This window comes from Centroberyx gerrardi, chromosome 19 (genome assembly GCF_048128805.1).
Source record: "Centroberyx gerrardi isolate f3 chromosome 19, fCenGer3.hap1.cur.20231027, whole genome shotgun sequence".
Lineage (NCBI taxonomy): Eukaryota > Metazoa > Chordata > Actinopteri > Beryciformes > Berycidae > Centroberyx > Centroberyx gerrardi.
The window spans coordinates 21598865-21617691 of record NC_136015.1 but is presented as its reverse complement, the minus strand read 5'-3'; the positions used below and the strand labels follow the sequence as shown (position 1 = coordinate 21617691).

The window sequence follows — 18827 nt, the reverse complement described above, 5'->3', positions numbered from 1 at the left end:
TGTATCGCCCTCTAAGACACATGCATGCGTGTCACCAGAGGGGTCAGAGGTCAGGGACAGCTTCATGTTACTGAACGACTCTTCAGCAGGAATCAAACCTGTGATTCTCAGTGAGTTTAGTAAATATGTCTTTTCATTGGCCAGAGTGCAGGGTGTCGTCAAAATGATGCTGATCGTCTCTATTCTTCTCTGCGCCACCTTTGCTTTAAAAGGAAATGCAGGTAATGACACTGAACTGTGAAGTCGTCTTTTATTAATGTAACCTGAATGTATACTTGTGAATGCACAGTGGAAAGTGATGTACACCTCACTGTGTATCTTTATGTCCTGTTGTCCCTGTACTGTGTGTCAGTAAATACTATGTTACTATGTAAATTAGCAATATGTCACCAAGATAAATCCCTGAACATTTGAAAAAAAAGTGTGATTCGGATTAAACCAATAGTTTGGACATAACATCAAAGACAACGCAACATGTCAGAATGTATCTATGTATCTATTTAGTGACTTTTTCTCCAAGCCACTGGAGGGAAATTAGCCCAGTTAACATCAGTTAACATCCAATAGTCTGTATGGACAGAACTCATTAAATGTTTTTGCACACTCTTTTCTAGATGATGACGTGATAACAGTAGCACCTACTACAGTGGGTAAGGCTGCTCACATGCATGTGTGTGTGTGAGAGAGAGAGAGAGAAAGAGAGAGAGAGAGAGAGAGAGAGAGAGAGAGAGAGAGAGAGAGAGAGAGAATGTGTGATCACTTGTCTCCTTGTCCTCCACAGCAGCAGAAGTCAGTGGGAGCGATCAGAAGGTGGATCTGAATCACAACCAGACTGTGGGTTAGTAAAATAATTTGAACAACTCAAACTCTTTAATTGAGTGTTTTGCCTCAGTGGGAATAGAACCACTAACCCTGCTGGTGTTAATGCCTTGCTCTCCCCATTGAGTTTCACTGTTGTCATGTTGGCTGCTGTTGCACTTCCAGAAGAGGTTCAGTGTCTTGCTCAACAACAAATGAACACATCAGCTGCTCTGGAATCAATCAGTGTTTTTTATGATATTCTGATTCTTTGATTTGCATTGCAGGACACCTGGGGCTTGTGTCACGAAGCGAGCTTAGTGGGTTAGCGAGCTAACTTTGGGCTTAACCCTGGCTTTTCGGTCTCACGGCTCACTTTTAACCAGGGTAGATCACCATGGTAACCTATATACTGCACAGCTAATTATCCGGGAACGCCGTTGTTTGTTTAAACCTGATTGGTTAACACTGCAGTCAGGGTCTCATAGTTTTTATGCCTGTTGTTATTGTTGTTAATGGTGTTGCTGCTGCTACGTCTGCTAACACTCACCTTACCTTAGAGCCCCAAGTGGAGACCAGAGCAGATCAGAGCACAGAATAGCCTGGACAGCGACTTGAATTCATCCGACCCCAAAACACTCAATTAAAGTTCTTCTCCTTCTCTTCGGTTGTTTGGACTCAGCTCTACAATTTGAGATATGAAAATATCACAAACTGTAATACAAAGTCTCTTTAAAAAATAATGCAAGCAGGAGGCTGGCATGATGGTTAGGGAGGCTGCCTTCAAGGTAAAGAGATGCTGGTTCAATTCCCTGAAAGGATTTGAACCCATATGTACCAATCTGCTCAATGGATATTAAAAACAAAATACTGTGATACAACGCTAGAAGGATTTGTTTGCAGAATGCTATTGTGGTTGCATCTGTCCTTGTAAAACAAAAAAAAAAACTACATTTCAGACAGGGGCCCAGTTTCCCAAAAGCATTTTATCAATAAGGTAATAATTTTCCATTGGTTTTGACTAGAGCAACATCTAACCTTGATGTACACATTATGAAAACCAGGCCTTGATCATCAGTTAATGAGTCCACACTTTTCTCTGATTGGTAGAAGTGCGGACTGCCAGAGGCAGCTGTGCAGCAGGCTGGACCTTACATGGATCCAGATGCTTCATCTTCTACAACAGCCCAAAGACCTGGATACAGGCAGAGGTACGGCAGACTGGGTTCATTCCCAAATGCTATATATCCACTTGAAATATAATGGCTACCTCAGTGTTTCCTTAGTAATAAATAAATAAGGATTATTACATACATGCAATTGGGGGGCGGTGGGGGATGGTTTCAATTCAATATCTTTATATTTAACATGGTTAAATATAAAGAACAAAATACCAGATATCAGATATCTGCTTGACTGACTGTTGCCTTCCCCTGAACTGCCAACTTTACAGCTGATGCTGTCACCATGAACTGCATTACAGCCACTGAAGAAATATGTGCAATATTTCTTTGTTACAGAAGTTTGCACTCAAAGTTTTGCAGACTCTTGATGAGGCCAAACTGTGTCTTTCTGCATTAAGAGCGGTTTCTCTCTTCTTTTACAGCAACATTGTTTGAACTTTGGTACCAACCTTGCCTCCATCCACAGCTTGGCGGAGTTCCAGTTCATGCAGGATTTGGTGAAAGCGGTCACCACTGATCCCCGAGTCTGGATCGGTGGCTCTGATGCCGTTCAGGTAGCAAACTCATCAGTTTACCCAGATCAATCCAGTCAAGTGTTGAGTGGGTTTTCTTTCTGTCAAACACGTCTGTATGGCAAACAAGATTTTACCAGCAGAATGCTCAGGCTAACGTGTGAAGTGTTCAAATGTATTTATCCATCTGGCGTCATGCAAATACACCCAGGAGTCTCAAAATTCAGATCTGACCCCTCAGCTCTTGAAGTTTAGTCTCAGAGTGGTAGCGCTCATTTAGGATCGTTTCAGTCTTTGAGTTGTCTGACAAATGGCAGTTCACATACCAGTGATAGAGCCTTCATTCTCAGCACAGACTGAATAGAAGAATCTTTTTATGGAAAGAAATGTTTTTTAATTCTTGAGAAAACCCCCTTCCTGAATGGAATGAATTGAAAGCAAATTGACCTTGGTGTGTATTGTCCTTTCCCACAACATTTATTCTGGCCAGTCAAGTGGATGTAGATATACTGTAGATGGTGTCTCTTGGAGCAGGTTGAGGTGTGATCCAGCAAATTTACATTGCTCTAGGCACTTTCAACAGCTAAAACTGTGTTATCAACAATAACAAGTGATTCAATGATTCAATTTCTCTGTTAACAGGATGATACGTTGCTCTGGAGCGACGGTTCCAAGGTGGACTATAATCCCTCGCCCGGCGTTGGTGCAGATCACTGTGTTGCGATGAACACTGGTAGAGTAACTTTTCCTTCCACCTGAACCTCCCTGTCACAAGCATGCTTCTCTAACATCTAGAGTCACATCACATTTTTGGTTTCATCTGATCTAAAAACTCTCTTTTGTAATTTTCAGCGGATAGCAGCTGGGTCCATCAGGGTTGTGCAGCTGTGTTTTCCTTTTTGTGTGGCACAAGGCCAAATTGTTAAACTCACCCAAACAGCCACTGGAACCAAGAATCAGGAGTGAGAACAACAAATGATGATACTACTGACACTTGTTTGTATACCTGACAAATAAAGATGTTGAAGCAGTAAAGAAATTCAAGTATTGTTGTGGTTCTTCGTCATTGGTTAAGTGTAAAGGGGGATTCTTTGTAGACTGAGCAGTTTTGCTATTTTTCACTGAACTCAAGTTAAGTTGTGATATATTCTGTAATTATCATTTACCATTCATCAATTCATATAATTTTTATTGAAACACTTTATTTCACCTGGTGTCTCGTAATTCAGTCCCTGATTAGATGGAATGAAAACCTGCAGGACTCTGAGTCCTGAGGACCAGGACTGAAAACCACTGTCCTAGATCATTACAGCAGCAGACAAGGTAGAAGTTTCCCATGATGCTTCTGTCATACATTAAAGGAATAGTTCACCGAAAAAATGAAAATTCAGTCATTATCTACTCACCCTCGTGCCAGTAGAAAATTGGGTAAAGTTTGTTAGTCCATACAACAGTCCCTGAGCTTCCCAGCAGAAGTACGTTGCAGCATTCACCAAAACAACTTGCTGGGGACCTGTCTTCAGAGTTCAAAAAATATCAGAAAATAACCATAAAATGGCTCCATGCAGCTTTTCCAGCATAATCCAAGTCTCCTGAAGCCAGCCGATCCCAAAGTGACCTGAAAAGACCGACATTCACACCATTATTTAGCTGAAATGGTCACTCTGTTGAGTTCAATAAACAGGCCTCCAAAATTAGATAGGACTACTTGAATTACCAGAAACAAAAATTCCGGTTTGACCATTTGGCCTTCAAAATAAAAGTGCAAGGTTTTAAATAGGTAGAAATACTAAACCAATTGCTTAGTATTTAATCGCCAAATTCAATAAGTGAGCACCCATATTAATGTTTGATGTCAATAATAATGAAAAATGCCATAATATGTGCCATTTTAACTCTAATCGCTGCATGTATTACACTGTGCTTAATACATACAGAACAGAGACTGTGGATTTTCTTTAAGCAAAACAAGGCAGTAGTCTTCTTGCAGTTCACTTCATTCATTTTCTATTCATTTACATTTTTTTTATAAGAAATTGAGACAAAGAAAGTCACATGGTGGACGCGGGTCCAACCACGTCTAATCATTCTCAGGTTCCTCAAGTAACCTCACCAACCCCCGCCCCTCCTTCAGGCGGGCGCTGTCCGTGGTGCTGAAGGTCCCCCTGCTGACACTCAACAATGATGAGTAACAACAGAGACTAAAGTGGACATCAAACATTAATATGGGTGCTCACTTATTGAATTTGACGATTAAATACAAGGTAATTGGTTTAAGGCCTTGAAAAGTACTAAAACACTTAAATACAGTTATTAGTCTTATTTTTTTACCATCTAGGAACAGGTGTCTTTGAGCTGCGTCGTCAGTGCCGGCCTTCCTCTTCCCTGCTGCTGTTCCCACCTGGATGCTGAATTACGACTGCTGCCCTCGCTTCTGTGAATTTTTAGCGCTGACCTCAGCCCCTTCTCATTGCTGCATGCTGCCTATCTTTCGCCCGGAGTTTTTCCTTGTGTTCATTAGAGTCCAAGGCTGGGGGTGCCGTGTAGGTTAGGCTACGTAGAATATGTAGATTGTTTTGTCTTGCTAAAATCTGCTCTCGTCTGTCTTGTGCTTTTCGCAATACTTTGTATTTGTATTTGTATTTGTATTTGTATACTTTATTATCCCCGTGGGGAAATTTATCCTCTGCATTTGACCCATCCTATACACACACTAGGAGCAGTGGGCAGCAGCAGTACAGCACCCGGGGACCAACTCCAGTTCTTTTTGCCAGTGCCTTGGTCAGGGGCACTGACAGGAGTATTAAACCTAACATACATGTCTTTAATGGTTTCATACTTGTCCTATATCATTGTGTTCACCACTTATTTTTGTTTAGTTAGATCTAATTAGGCTCATTCTCTGTAAAGTCCTCTGAGACATGCTTGTGATAAAGGGTTATATAAATAAACAAACTTGAACTTGAAAGTGTCCATGCCACTGAAAGACACACTCTTGCATAAGGTGTGTGTGTGTTTATGCCGCCACAAACCAGGTGGGTTAGAATTGGTGCGGGTGGAAGAGATGCCCCTTTTTAATTTTTCCCCCTGCCCCTTAGAGACTGTGTGCATGCCACTGGTCTGCCTTCATTTACTTTGGCAGAATTTGTCTTAATAAATCACTGTGTAATCAGGGTTGCGCATTATTTCGTGGTACACACAGGAACATCAGCGGCCCACTCCTTTGACCTTTAGATTCACTGAATCATACCAATGATGGGGCCAAATTTACCACAATTCAAACAAACCACAAGTTAGCAGGTGATGGTAAAATCAACAAGTTTCCTTGATCTTGGCTATATATTAGTGCTCCCCTTTCTCTGTTTGTCCAGATCCGACTGAAACTCAGGAGATTCTCATTTTCAGGCCTAACGGTAAGTCCAATCTATATTTGGCTGTGTGTTTTTGAGACCTCGCAATAGAACTTGCACATTTTCTGTGTGTTAATGTGTTTGTGTTCAGGAAATTATTTCATATTTATATTTCACTGTTAAATATGAATTTGTATCGCCCTCTAAGACACATGCATGCGTGTCACCAGAGGGGTCAGAGGTCAGCTTCATGTTACTGAACGACTCTTCAGCAGGAATCAAACCTGTGATTCTCAATGAATTTAGTAAATATGTCTTTTCATTGGCCAGAGTGCAGGGTGTCGTCAAAATGATGCTGATCGTCTCTATTCTTCTCTGTGCCACCCTTGCTTTAAAAGGAAATGCAGGTAATGACACTGAACTGTCAAGCTGTCTTTTATTAATGTAACCTGAATGTATACTTGTGAATGCACAGTGGAAAGTGATGTACACCTCACTGTGTATTTTATGTCCTGTTGTCCCTGTACTGTGTGTCAGTAAATACTATGTTACTATGTAAATTAGCAATATGTCACCAAGATAAATCCCTGAACATTTGGAAGAAAAAATGTGTGATTTGGATTAAACCAATAGTTTGGACATAACATCAAAGACACAATGTCAGAATGTATCTATGTATCTATTTAGTGACTTTTCCTCCAAGCCACTGGAGGGAAATTAGCCCAGTTAACATCAGTTAACATCCAATAGTCTGTATGGACAGAACTCATTAAATGTTTTTGCACACTCTTTTCTAGATGATGACGGGACAACAGTAGCACCTGCTACAGTGGGTAAGGCTGCTCACATGCATGTGTGTGTGTGTGTGTTTGTGTGTGTGTGTGTGTTTGTGAGAGAGAGAGAGAGAGAGAGAGAGCAATGTGTGATCACTTGTCTCCTTGTCCTCCACAGCAGCAGACGTCAGTGGGAGCGATCAGAAGGTGGATGCGAATCAGAACCAGGGTTAGTAAATTCATTTGAACAACTCAAACACTTTAATTGAGTGTTTTGCCTCAGTGGGAATAGAACCACTAACCCTGCCGGTGTTAATGCCTTGCTCTCCCCATTGAGTTTCACTGTTGTCATGTTGGCTGCTGTTGCTCCTCAGGTTGCTTTTTCTTTCTTTATTTTTTTAAACAAGTAAACATGTCGACCCCCATGAATGATGCAGGCCCCCCTTAGGCCAATCAGTATGTTTCATCAAAGTTGAAACAGTGGAGTGCAAGTACTGGCCTTTCACAGCTTGAAATTTAGGTCTATCCGTGTTGTTTTCAGAACACGGCCAAAATGCGTCATCCCTCCAAATTTAGTCAAAATCGCACCGGTCATGTCTGAGATATCATGGTTGAGTTAAAATTTTTTACCTTAAACACTGGAGCACAGTGCGAAGATGCATCATCCCTCCAACTTTCGTCAAAATCACGAAGGTGGCTCACTTTTAACCGGGGTAGATCACCATGGTAACCTGTGCTGCACAGCTAATTATCCGGAAACGCCGCTGTTTGGTTTTGTGAAGCCAGCTAACACAAAGATAGCCTGACTTTGTTGAACTCGCTTCGTGAGACAGACCCCAGTTCACCACTATAAACAATGTGGACCTTTTTTCTTCTCTGTGCCTTCGCTCTCAGCGGTGCAACAGGCGAGACTCGCCAAGACACTGAACCTGCCTCCCCTTTTTAGACTCTCAACCTGATTGGTTAACACTGCAGTCAGGTTCTCATAGTTTTTAGGCTTAACCTTAGAGCCCCAAGTGGAGACCAGTGCAGAGCAGAGCACAGAATAGCCTGGACAGTGACTTGAATTCATCCGACCCCAAAACACTCAATTAAAGTTCTTCTCCTTCTCTTTGGCTGTTTGTACTCAGCTGTACAATCTGAGATCAAACTGTAATATAATGTCTCTTTAAAAGATAATGAAAGCCGGAGGCTGGCATGATGGTTAGAGAGGCTGCCTACAAGGTAAAGAGATGCTGGTTCAATTCCCTGTAGGGATAGTGCACAATACTGCTGAAGTGCCCCTGAACCCATATATATGTACCAATCTGCTCAATGGATATTAAAAACTCAATACCATCAACTAAATACTGCGATACAATTCTACAAGGATTTGTTTGCAGAATGCTATTGTGGTTGCATCTGTCCATGTAAAAAGAAACATTAAAAATATAGCTACATTTGAGACCAGGGCCCAGTTTCCCAAAAGCATTTTAGCACTAAGATAATAATTTTCCATTGGTTTTGACTAGAGCAAAATCTAACTGTAATGTGAAGATACATTTAGGGAAACGAGGCTGTGATCATCAGTTAATGAGTCCACACTTTTATTCATTTTTCCAGGAGCAGACAAGTCGGATGTCGGGGAGAGCTGTGCGTTAGGCTGGAGCCCATATGGATCCAGATGCTTCATCTTCAACAGCAACCCACTGAACTGGGTACAGGCAGAGGTACGGCCTGAAGGGGTTCATTCACAAATGCTATATATCCACTTCAAATATAACGGCTACCTCAATATTTCCTTACCTAATATTAATAAATAAATTGGGATTATTTCATCCTCAAAAGTGATATTTTGTGAGTCCAGTGATAGTTAGTGGTAAATACCACCCTGACAAGAATAAAATTCAGAGGGAAACCCTGATTTTTTGGCATTAAAATGTTTAAATTTAGAGATATTGAATATCAACACAAAATATCAGATATCTGCTTGATTGATGGTTGTCAACCGCCATGAACTGCCAACTTCACAGGTGATGCTGTCACCATGAAATGCATTACAGCCATTGAAGAAATATGTGCAATATTTATTACAGAAGTTTGCATTCAAAGTTTTGGAAGTGCAGACTCTTGATGAGACCAAACTGTGTCTTTCTGCATTAAGAGCGGTTTCTCTCTTCTTTTACAGCAACATTGTTTGGCCTTAGGTGCCAACCTTGCCTCCGTCCACAGCTTGGAGGAGTACGAGTTCATCCAGGAGATGGTGAAGGGGAGCAGCGGTGGTTTACCCGTAACCTGGATCGGTGGCTCTGATAACGCTCAGGTAGCAAACTCATCAGTTTACTCAGATCAATCCAGTCTAGTGTTGAGTGTGTTTCCTGTCTGTCAAAAAATATTTTGGCAGCAGAAGGCTAAAGTATGAAGTGTTCAAATGTATTTCTCCATCTGGTGTCATGCAAATACACCCAGAGGTCTCAAAATTCAGATCTGACCCATCAGCTCTTGAAGTTTAGTCTCAGAGTGGTAGCGCTCATTTAGGATCGTTTCAGTCTTTGAGTTGTCTGACAAATATATGAATTCAAACAAAGAGGAAGACAGGCAGCAGAGCTTCTCAGCCTCTGTCCCACTTACCTACACTGAGACTAATGACAGCAGAATTAGGGATAACTCCCTTCAATTCCCTCCATTCAAAATGCAAATCAAAAGTGCAGTTCACATACCAATGATAGAGCCTTCATTCTCAGCACAGAAGTTTTTAAATTCTTTAGAAAATCCCCTTCCTGAATGGAATGAATTGAACGTAAATTGATCTTGGTGCGTATTGTCCTTTCCCACAACATTTATTCTGCAGATTCATTCAAATAAAACTCATTGGCCAGTCAAGTGGATGTAGATATAGATGGTGTCTCTTGGAGCAGGTTGAGGTGTGATACAGCAAATTTACAGCACACAATACAAAACACATCAGGCGATTTCAACAGCTACAACTTTGTGCAAGTTACCAACAATAACAAGTGATTCAATTTCTCTGTTAACAGAATCGCACGTGGTTCTGGAGCGACGGCTCCAGCTTTGATTATCAGTATTGGGCCAGTGGAGAGCCCAACAACTATGGAGGCAGACAGCCCTGTATTCAGATGGACTTTGGAGGTAGAGTAACAAGCACACTTCTCTAACATCTAGAGTCACATCACGTTTTTGTTTTCATCTGATCTAAAAACTCTCTTTTGTAATTTACAGGGGAGAAAGGCTGGAACGATTGGACTTGTGAAAGTGAGTTTACCTCTGTGTGTGCCAAAAGGCTGAACTGTTAAACTCGCCCCAAACAGCCACTGGAACCAAGAATGAGGAGTGAGAACAGCAAATGATGATACTTTTGTCATTTGTTTGTATACCTGACCAATAAAGATGTTGAAGCAGTAAAGAAATTCAAGTATTGTGGTTCTTGATCTTTAGTTAAGTCTAAAGGGGGATTCTTTGTAGACTGAGCAGTTATGCTATAATTATTATTATTATTATTATTATTATTATTGTTATCATATTATGCTACCATTTATCAATTAATATAATTTTTATTGAAACACTTTAACACTGACTGCTACATTTCGGTCATTACTTGGAAACGTGACAGCTGATAGTCTGATTAGACTGATATGGATCTTTGAAGGCCGATACCAATACCAGTGTTTTTGGATTGAAGCTGCCGATAGTCTAATTGACCATTTCCATAATAAAAATGCCCCCAAAATATTCAATACTTCCCCCAGAATTGTATTCTTTGCAGGATAAAAAAAAAAGCTTAATTTAGATAATGTGACACTAAAACTCTCCATTAAAAGCCATGCTAATGAAATTGTTAGGGGGGTTAGCAGCTGAGGCAGGGTGAGGCAGGTTTCAGTGCAGGTTTTACAGTCAAATGTCTTTTTTACAGTAAACAAAGATAATAGTTTGATTTCCAGTAATGTTAAATGTATTGGATTCTCATTTTAAATAAAGGGGTTGGACATTGATTCCATGTTTTCATGTCTTTGTTGATTGTCTTTTTCACTGTGTAAAATATTCTGTCTGAAACTCAACATAAGAGTAGAAATAGATGGAGGGAGAGAATCTCAAATGCAGCATCCATGACCTGTCCCCACATTTCATTTCACACTCACATTTCAGGTATTTAGCTGATTCTCTTATTCAGAGCGACTGATGAGTGAGCAGGTAGAGGTTCAGTGTCACATGGCTGTAGCTGGACTCCATGTGATCAGTGTGGCCGCCCCCTAAGCTGGAGGACGCATGAGTGTGTATAAACACACAGATATAGAAGCATGTTAATATGCATGTAAAGACAGACGCTGACACATTTGTGCACATTTTCTTCTTTTCAACTTAAAGGAATGGACCACGTTTTGGGGAGATCAGCCCATTTGTTAACTTACCCATTAAGTGATGAGAACATACACACCGAAATCATCCGTGGGTGCATTCCATTTGGTAACAATTTCTCCTCGTCTCCTCGCCTCGCGTCTCTTCCTCGACTCCTCGGTCAAAGGTCACGGAGGAAACGAGGAGAAGATGCGAGGAGGCGAGTGAACCTGGCTTGTCAATTGGAACGTCCTGCCGCGCCATATTGAACTGACGTTTGAAGCGTTGCGGCTCCTCCCACGCAGGATGACAGCTGTCTAAATTATTGAAAGGCTTGTGTTTTATCCACATAAAAGCGTTTAGCAAAGGTCAGATTAATATTTAATTCATCTAAATTATGCCAGCCTCTAATGAGCCTTGTCTACCTCATGAAGGTAGAACACTTAAAAGAAATTCCTAACGCCTAAAAAGTGTCCCGTTTCCTGTTTATATTGTTTTTTTATTCTGTCTGCTGTATGCTACATTTTAATTTTGTGAAGCACTTTGTAGCACTGATAAGAAAGGTGCTATACAAATGAGATTATTATTGGGCTATTAAAGAAATGTCTTGAGCTGATGTGTGTCTGTGCGTTATTGTCCAACTTTTATCCTTTATGCGACCTGGATTAGACAACGATCATGTGGGCTGTTTGACATCTCACTGGCAATGAACCAAAGTGCTTTCTTTTTATTCCTAAATAAATAATTAAATTCCCAAATACCCACAGATCTAGCTGTAAGAGCATAATGTGCGATTTAAACAATGAAATGCTTTTAATGGGGTTTAGAAGAATGTATTCTCCCTAAGAGAAATATATGGCAACACACACAAACACAATTCACAAGAATGATGAATACAGAATGAGAGACACATCAAACAAACACAGCAAACCAACTGGTGATCCAGAGAAGACACAGAAATGATTCCACCAAAAGACAAACCGGCCTTTATGATGAAAATATGTCCTGTCATGGCAACAGTCATTACGCACCGTGACCAAGGTTATGAATATGGTGAGAATGGAAACAGAGGTAGGCTACGCCTAAAAGGCAGAGAAACTTGCATTTTTATTTTTTTAAATAAAAATTTAAAAAAAAGAAGGGTGGGGCGGGGGGGGTGGGGGGTGGGGGCGGGGGGGGGTCACATCTTGTCTGCCATTCTCTCTAATATAGTTAAAGATTGCTCCGTCTGCTGCTCAGCCCGTGCGTCCTTGGCCGCCTCTTCCCGGAGAAACCCCAGCAGTGCTCCCTCTCCTCTTTGCCTCTTGGCTGCTGGGGGACCCGAGGAAGCCGCGGAGGTCACACATCGGAGCGGGCAGCAGTATCTGATGGCCTCGGTTGCTCACCAGGGGGACTGGGATTGGGGCTGGATGGGGAGCGCACAGCGGCTGACTCCGGCTGCTGGTCCTCCACACATGAGTCTATTAAAGCGGGAGGGAGCGCCGATGGCCTCCCGCCGGTAGCCTCATGCATGAGGGAGAACCAGAGCCAGGTTGCAGCCGTTTGCTCCCCATCCTCAGTCCCAGTGCCCGTCGCTGGTGACTTGAGGTCCTAAAGAGACGCGCATGGTAAAAGAATCGCATGTGTGCATTTATAGGCTATGTCTATGTCCTATGAACGGATTATTATTCAGGCCCATTAGATCATGGACTGTCGTTCATATTAATGAAAAATGAAATCCTATAAAATATCTCCATATAAGATTCACGTTACTTGCCCCCCACTCACCCTCTCTATGCGCTGGAGGATCAGCTGGCGCGTCTCCTCCTCTGTCCCTATAATCACATTCAAGCCTTAAGCTCATTTACTTATGCCTATTTGGGAAAAGTTTGACATCCTACAACTACAAGAGATCTGTCAGTATAGGAACATTTAACGTAACCCTTAATAAACAAAAAATAAAATAACATTTAAAACCTATGCTATTTCTGTTTGGCAGAAAAAAAATCCACAGGTGTAAGTAGCCCCAACTTGTTATATATTCTCCAATCTCGGCACGTTTTCTGATGGTATGGAGGTGGGCTTATATCCGCACGTGCCAATGGTTAATTGACTTCACTCATTATTTCCGCATGGAGGATACACATGAGTATCCTCCGACCACGCCTTATTGGAGGACGGAGGCGAGGAGACATGAAGGATCCTTCATGCGTCTTTTAACCAATTGGAACATCCTTAATGATGGCAGCTCATTTTTCTATGCCGAGACAGCGAGGAGACGAGGCCGAGAGGACGGAGGAGAGGACGCATTTTCGCCAAATGGAATGCACCCCATGTGTCCCTGGTAGCCTACATCATTTGCTCCGGTGCTTCATACTAACACTTCGACATACACTATGCTGAGTGATAGTAGGGCAGTAAACATTATCCAAACTCTGACCTTTTAAGAATAAAAAGTTGGTAGCATGTAGATTCTTAATGTTAAATAAATAAAAGTGATTATTAACGTTAAAAATGAAATATCAGTAACTCAATATATATGTTTTTATATCATATTTTGTGTAAATTTAAGATTGCTTTACCATTTAGCTTTTACAAATTCTCCTTTTCTCACTTTTGAGATGTTGCTAGTCGCCTACTATCACTCAGCATAGTGTATGCTAAAGCGTTAGCATGGATTCCTCTAAGTGCTTCTGGTTAAGCAGGAGGATGCTTCCGTATACACAGATGCTAACATGCAAACTGACACACACTCCCTGGGTTCAACTTAAACACCGGTAGTTATTAATCACGCACGCACGCACACATACACACACACACACACACACACACACACACACACACACACACACACACACACACACACAGGGCCCTCCAGTGCTACCATATTATTACAAGACAATCCTAGAAAATGATTTTGCGGGATAGGTCGGGATAGATATTCCCAGTTATTTTCAAAGATTACGCTCCTACATTCCTTTCTTGTGATCCCTAGATAAATCTGACAGCACAGCTTAGGCGGAAAAAAACACACACAAAGACATAATCAGGCTATGAAATGGTCGGTGTGTTACTGTGATTTAGTGGTAAACTCCTCTCTCTCTCTCTCTCTCTCTCTCTCTCTCTCTCTGTCTCTCTCTCTCATTGCGCCAAACTGCATTTAAAACTCTGGCAAGTTTGTGTTGGCGTACTAACTGGCAAACTTACATACCTGGTAGACCATCACTTTAAGGCCCATTAAGAATCACTAGGATCTACTCTTCAATTCAGAACCCATCCAATACAACAAGAAACATTTGTTTCAATAAATGTTTAACTAGATGTGAGCACAGGTGGGTCCACCTGCTGGGCATTTCTGCCTGACGCACCTCCGACGGTGCCATTGTGCCGGCTGCAGGGTCATCAGCCGGGAGCCACCCTTCACTGATGTTTCGCTCCTTTAATCCCGGAACATCTCAAGGTGGGGGAGCAGCGGCAGGGACATCTCCCTGCCGTCCCCTGCAGCCAGCCCTAGGATCCTTGCTTTTGCCACGCCTTGTCCTTTCTTCAGAGCCAGAGCCAGAAGCTCCCTTGTTCTGCCTCCTCCGCCAGGTCTTTGAGAGCCTTCCTCAGCTTGGAGCCTGTGATCCCAAGAGACTTCAGGAACCGCTGGGTGGATGTTCCAGTGTAGCCTCTGCAACCAACTTCCACTGGATAGGTGAACGCCCTCCACCCTGCTTGTGAGCACACAGCTGCCAGCTCTGTGTACTTTTCCTTCTTTCTCTCGAAGGCAGCCTCCATTCCCTCTTCCCATGGAACAGTCAATTCAGCCATAATGACCGTCCTAGTAGAGGTGGACCAGAGCAAGATATCTGGCCGTAGGGAGGTTGTGGTGATCTCTTGTGGGAACTTCAACTGGCGGTCGAGGTCAGCTCTCATGTTCCACTCGCCTCCGGGTGACAGGAGGGACCACTCCCTCGTGCTGCTGCTCTGAGCCTCACCCCCTTGCCTGACAAACTGGATCAGCCGCTGTGATGTTACCGGGCTGGCCCTGTTTGCTTCCAGCCTGCGTGCCTCCAGGATTTCGGCTAGCTTACGCAGGACCCGGTCGTGGCGCCATCCGTACTGGCCCTGCATCAACGCTGCCTTGCAGGCAGAAAGGATGTGCTGCAAGCTCGGGTTCTGGGAGTCGCAGAGTTGGCAGGTCTCCTCTGAGCCGTACCAGAGGTGCAGGTTCCAGGGACTTGTTCTGCCTCCGCCGCCAGGTCTTTGAGAGCCTTCCTCAGCTTGGAGCCTGTGATCCCAAGAGACTTCAGGAACCACTGGGTGGATGTTCCAGTGTAGCCTCTGCAACCAACTTCCACTGGATAGGTGAACGCCCTTCACCCTGCTTGTGAGCACACAGCTGCCAGCTCTGTGTACTTTCCTTCTTTCTCTCGAAGGCAGCCTCCATTCCCTCTTCTCATGGAACAGTCAATTCAGCCATAATGACCGTCCTAGTAGAGTTTAGTAGTGGCTCGCCTCTTATTCCCTCATTGTTGAGACGCTACTGACGCTGTACTAGCAGGCGACAGGGAAAAGCAGACACACGAGAGCGGAACAGGTGATCCGATTGTTGTCACGCCGTGCCCCCTGGGTAATGTAGTTTATTTAGGGCCATGATTCGCCCAGAGATCCTGATTGGGAGAGGGCAGAAAAGAGTACAGCGATTGAGAAGTGCCGGTACGCAAGACAAAGTCACGGTATGCCAAAGAGTAAAATGTAGAAGTGCCGGTACTGCGTACCGGTGAGTACTGCCCCACTTCGAGCACTGGAATCACAGCACACAGAGAAGACACCAGGGAGAGAGAGAAACAAGGCTGGAGAAAAGACAGGGCCGTGACACCCTCCCCCTTAAGAGGGTGCTATCAGCAACCAAAATAAACTTCAATGCAAAATGGTAAGGTAACAAACTGTCCACAACCTGTTTAGCGCTCTCAAGACTTTGCTGTCCACCTCCAACCTCTTACACCACTCCCTCAACAAGCAACCTTGTCGACCTAGGAGAAATTTAAGGATAAAGGAGAGAGAAAGAAAGCAGGGGACAGTTTATAGAGAGTACACAGGAACCTTAAATTCAGGACAGGGCATCCGTTACCACATTCTCTTTTCCTCTGAAGAAGCATGAAGAAGCAAGCACCAGTGCATCAGGCATTGGTAGGGGTTCTGCAGAGAATGCAAGAAGGTTAGGGGGTTATGATCAGCATAAACAATCACTGGTGCAGCAGGTGAGCCACGGTACACCTCGAAATGTTGCAACGCCTAGATTAAAGAGAGAGCCTCTTTCTCTATTACAGAGTAATTACGCTGGTGAGAGTTGAACTTCTTGGAGAATAAGCAATGGAATGATCGGTTCCCTTCACATCCATCTGCAGCAGAACAGCTCCTGCTCCAACATTACTAGCATCAACCTGGAGCCTGAACCTGAACCTTGGACCATGCCAAGGAATTGCATCAGTTCCGGCACAGCGCAACCCAGCAGGCCTGAAACCACACGATTCATTAAGCGCTGAAACGTCGCCGGGGCATTCCGTAGGCCAAAACTCATAACCTCATAGGAGTACAAGCCTGAAGGCGTTATGAATGCCGAGACCTCTTTTGCACTCTCGGTCAAAGGAATTTGTCAAACTTGCTGACAAATTTAGCTGCTTCTACTTGGTCAATACAGTCTTCCATCCTCGGAAGAGGATAGGAATCAGGTTTTCATCACCGCGTTGACCTTTCGGTAATCGTTACAAAACCTAGGTGTTAAATCAGACTTGTCTACCAACAGAGAGGGAGAGGCCCAGCTGGAAAAAGAAGGAATGACAATGTTATTATCCAGCATATACTTGATTTCAGCATCCAACACTTTCCGCTTTGCCACAGGAACCCTATAAAAGCATTGTCTTATTGGTTTTGACTCTCCCACGTCAATGTCGTGCTCAATCCACGTTGTGTGGCTTGGTGTATCTGGAAACAGAGAGACATATTTTCTGATAATGTCCACACCTTTTGACTCTCGCAAGTAAGTCAACTGCATCTCCAGATTTTCAAGGAACTCTGAATTTTTTAGCTGGCTCCGGATGATGGAGTCATCTGGTGAACTCATCCCCTCCCCAGCACTCCCTGCCACTGAGTCTGGAGCAGAAGAGTACACAGTCCCAGTCAACAAAACGGGTCTAACATTGCCTCCTGTCATGTTAACACCTTGAGCTGTGTCACCTGGAACAGACTGAGCATAATAAGGTTTAAACAAATTCACATGACAAACCTGAGTGGACTTCCTCCTGTCAGGAGTTGCTACCAGGTAATTTAATTCTGAAACCTGCTTGACTACAGAGTAAGGGCCAGTGAATTTAGCTTGAAAAGGAGAACCAATGATAGGCAATAAAACCAAAACTTGATCTTCTGGACTGAACAGACGTTTCTCTGTCCTGTGGTCGTACAGTCATTTCATCTTGACTTGAGAAACCCCCAATTTTTCATTTGTCAATTGACAAGCTTCGTACAACCTGCGTTTGAAATCACTCACATAACCCAAGATATTTTGAACTGGCTCATCCAGTTTCCACCCATCCTGCAGGAGAGCCAAAGGGCCATGGACAGTGTGCCCGAACACAAGCTTGTTTGGGCTAAAACCATTACTCTCATTGGAAACTTCCCTGGCAGCATGAATAAGCCTTCCTCCCAGTCCCCATCCATTTCAACACAGTAGGCCCTCAACAGTGATTTCAACGTCTGGTGAAACCGATGAAACCGCCCCCTGACTCTGTGCATGATAGGCACTAGACTGGTTGTGTTTCACCCTGAGCTGTTTCAACACTTGAGCAAACATGTGAGGTGTGAAATTAGACCCCTGATCACTCTGTATGATCCTGGGAATGCCAAATGTAGAAATGAAATTTGTTAAGGCCTTCACAATAGACCTAGTCATGATGGAATGCAGAGCATATGCAGCAGGGTATCTGGTCACCTCACACATTACTGTCAAAAGATATTGACTACCAGTTTTTGAGTGTGGCAGTGGACCCACACAGTCTACAATGAGATGCTCAAACGGCTAGCTGATAGCTGGTATAGGGTGCAAAGGAGCTGGCTTTAGTTTTTGATTTGGTTTTCCAGTGAGCTGGCATGTGTGACACTCTTTAACAAACTTGGCTATGTTTCTTTTAAGGTGAGGCCAAAAGAAATGTCTCAGAATGCGATTGTAAGTTTTCCTGATCCCTACATAACTAGCTACATCACCATGTGCAGTCTGCAGGACATCATGTCTAAACTTGGATGGCAACTACATGAACAATTGCATCACCCACCAATTGCTCACCATGAGGAACCCACCTCCTCACCAGCAAATTACCCTGCAGGTAGTACCCAGAAGCAACACTGGTCACTTGATCAGGGGGAATAACCTAATCAAAAAGATCTTTCAGAGTTGGATCAGACAACTGCTCCCTCACCAGCTCTTCACGAGACACAGAAGACAGAGCGGGAGGCAGAGGAACTTGTTCATCTAGATCATGTTCTTCCAGTACCTCCGAGGGACGGGGCAAGGAGTTGTGTGAAGGAGACTGGAGACTGACCTTGTTCCTGCTCAGGAGGGACCAGAGAGTTAGACACATCTTTACTCATAGCACGAGTCACCACACATTCAGTAAACAGTTCCGGATACATCTGCGCCATCTCATCTGGCTGTTTAGAGACGTTAGGTGATGATGTCACTATGGGAGGTGGAGGTACATCAGGCCAAACATGCCAACCTGCCAAACCATTACCAAAAATGACATCTACTCCTTCCACAGGCAAAGCAGGACGCACCCCTATTGCCACTTCACCCTGCACCAAGTCTGAATAGAGCTCAATTCTGTGTAAAGAACACTCAGAGTGGTCAGGCCAAAACCT

At 43.4% G+C, this 18827-nt stretch overlaps 1 protein-coding gene and 1 long non-coding RNA gene across 2 annotated transcripts; both read left to right on the top strand.

The window, feature by feature from the left end:
- Nucleotides 1–2404: 2404 nt before the first annotated feature.
- Nucleotides 2405–3499, top strand: LOC144542922 (uncharacterized). The gene is made up of 3 exons (XR_013507510.1): nucleotides 2405–2536; nucleotides 3137–3227; nucleotides 3347–3499. It is a non-coding gene; the product is annotated as an uncharacterized LOC144542922 (long non-coding RNA).
- Nucleotides 3500–6193: 2694 nt separating this feature from the next.
- On the top strand, nucleotides 6194–10868 carry LOC144542828 (ladderlectin-like). Its single transcript, XM_078290187.1, has 6 exons — nucleotides 6194–6251; nucleotides 6796–6846; nucleotides 8220–8326; nucleotides 8785–8919; nucleotides 9635–9746; nucleotides 10786–10868. Exons 1-6 carry the CDS (start codon nucleotides 6194–6196, stop codon nucleotides 10866–10868), a joined length of 546 nt encoding a protein of 181 aa, XP_078146313.1.
- The last annotated feature ends 7959 nt before the right edge of the window (nucleotides 10869–18827 follow it).

Bases quoted from the DNA above. Each gene is read 5' to 3' on its own strand.
- LOC144542828 (XM_078290187.1), top strand. From the start codon at position 6,194: ATGATGCTGATCGTCTCTATTCTTCTCTGTGCCACCCTTGCTTTAAAA. The intron at 6,847-8,219 runs GTTAGTAAATTC...TCATTTTTCCAG, and splicing joins GGATGCGAATCAGAACCAGG to GAGCAGACAAGTCGGATGTC. The intron at 8,920-9,634 runs GTAGCAAACTCA...CTCTGTTAACAG, and splicing joins GTGGCTCTGATAACGCTCAG to AATCGCACGTGGTTCTGGAG.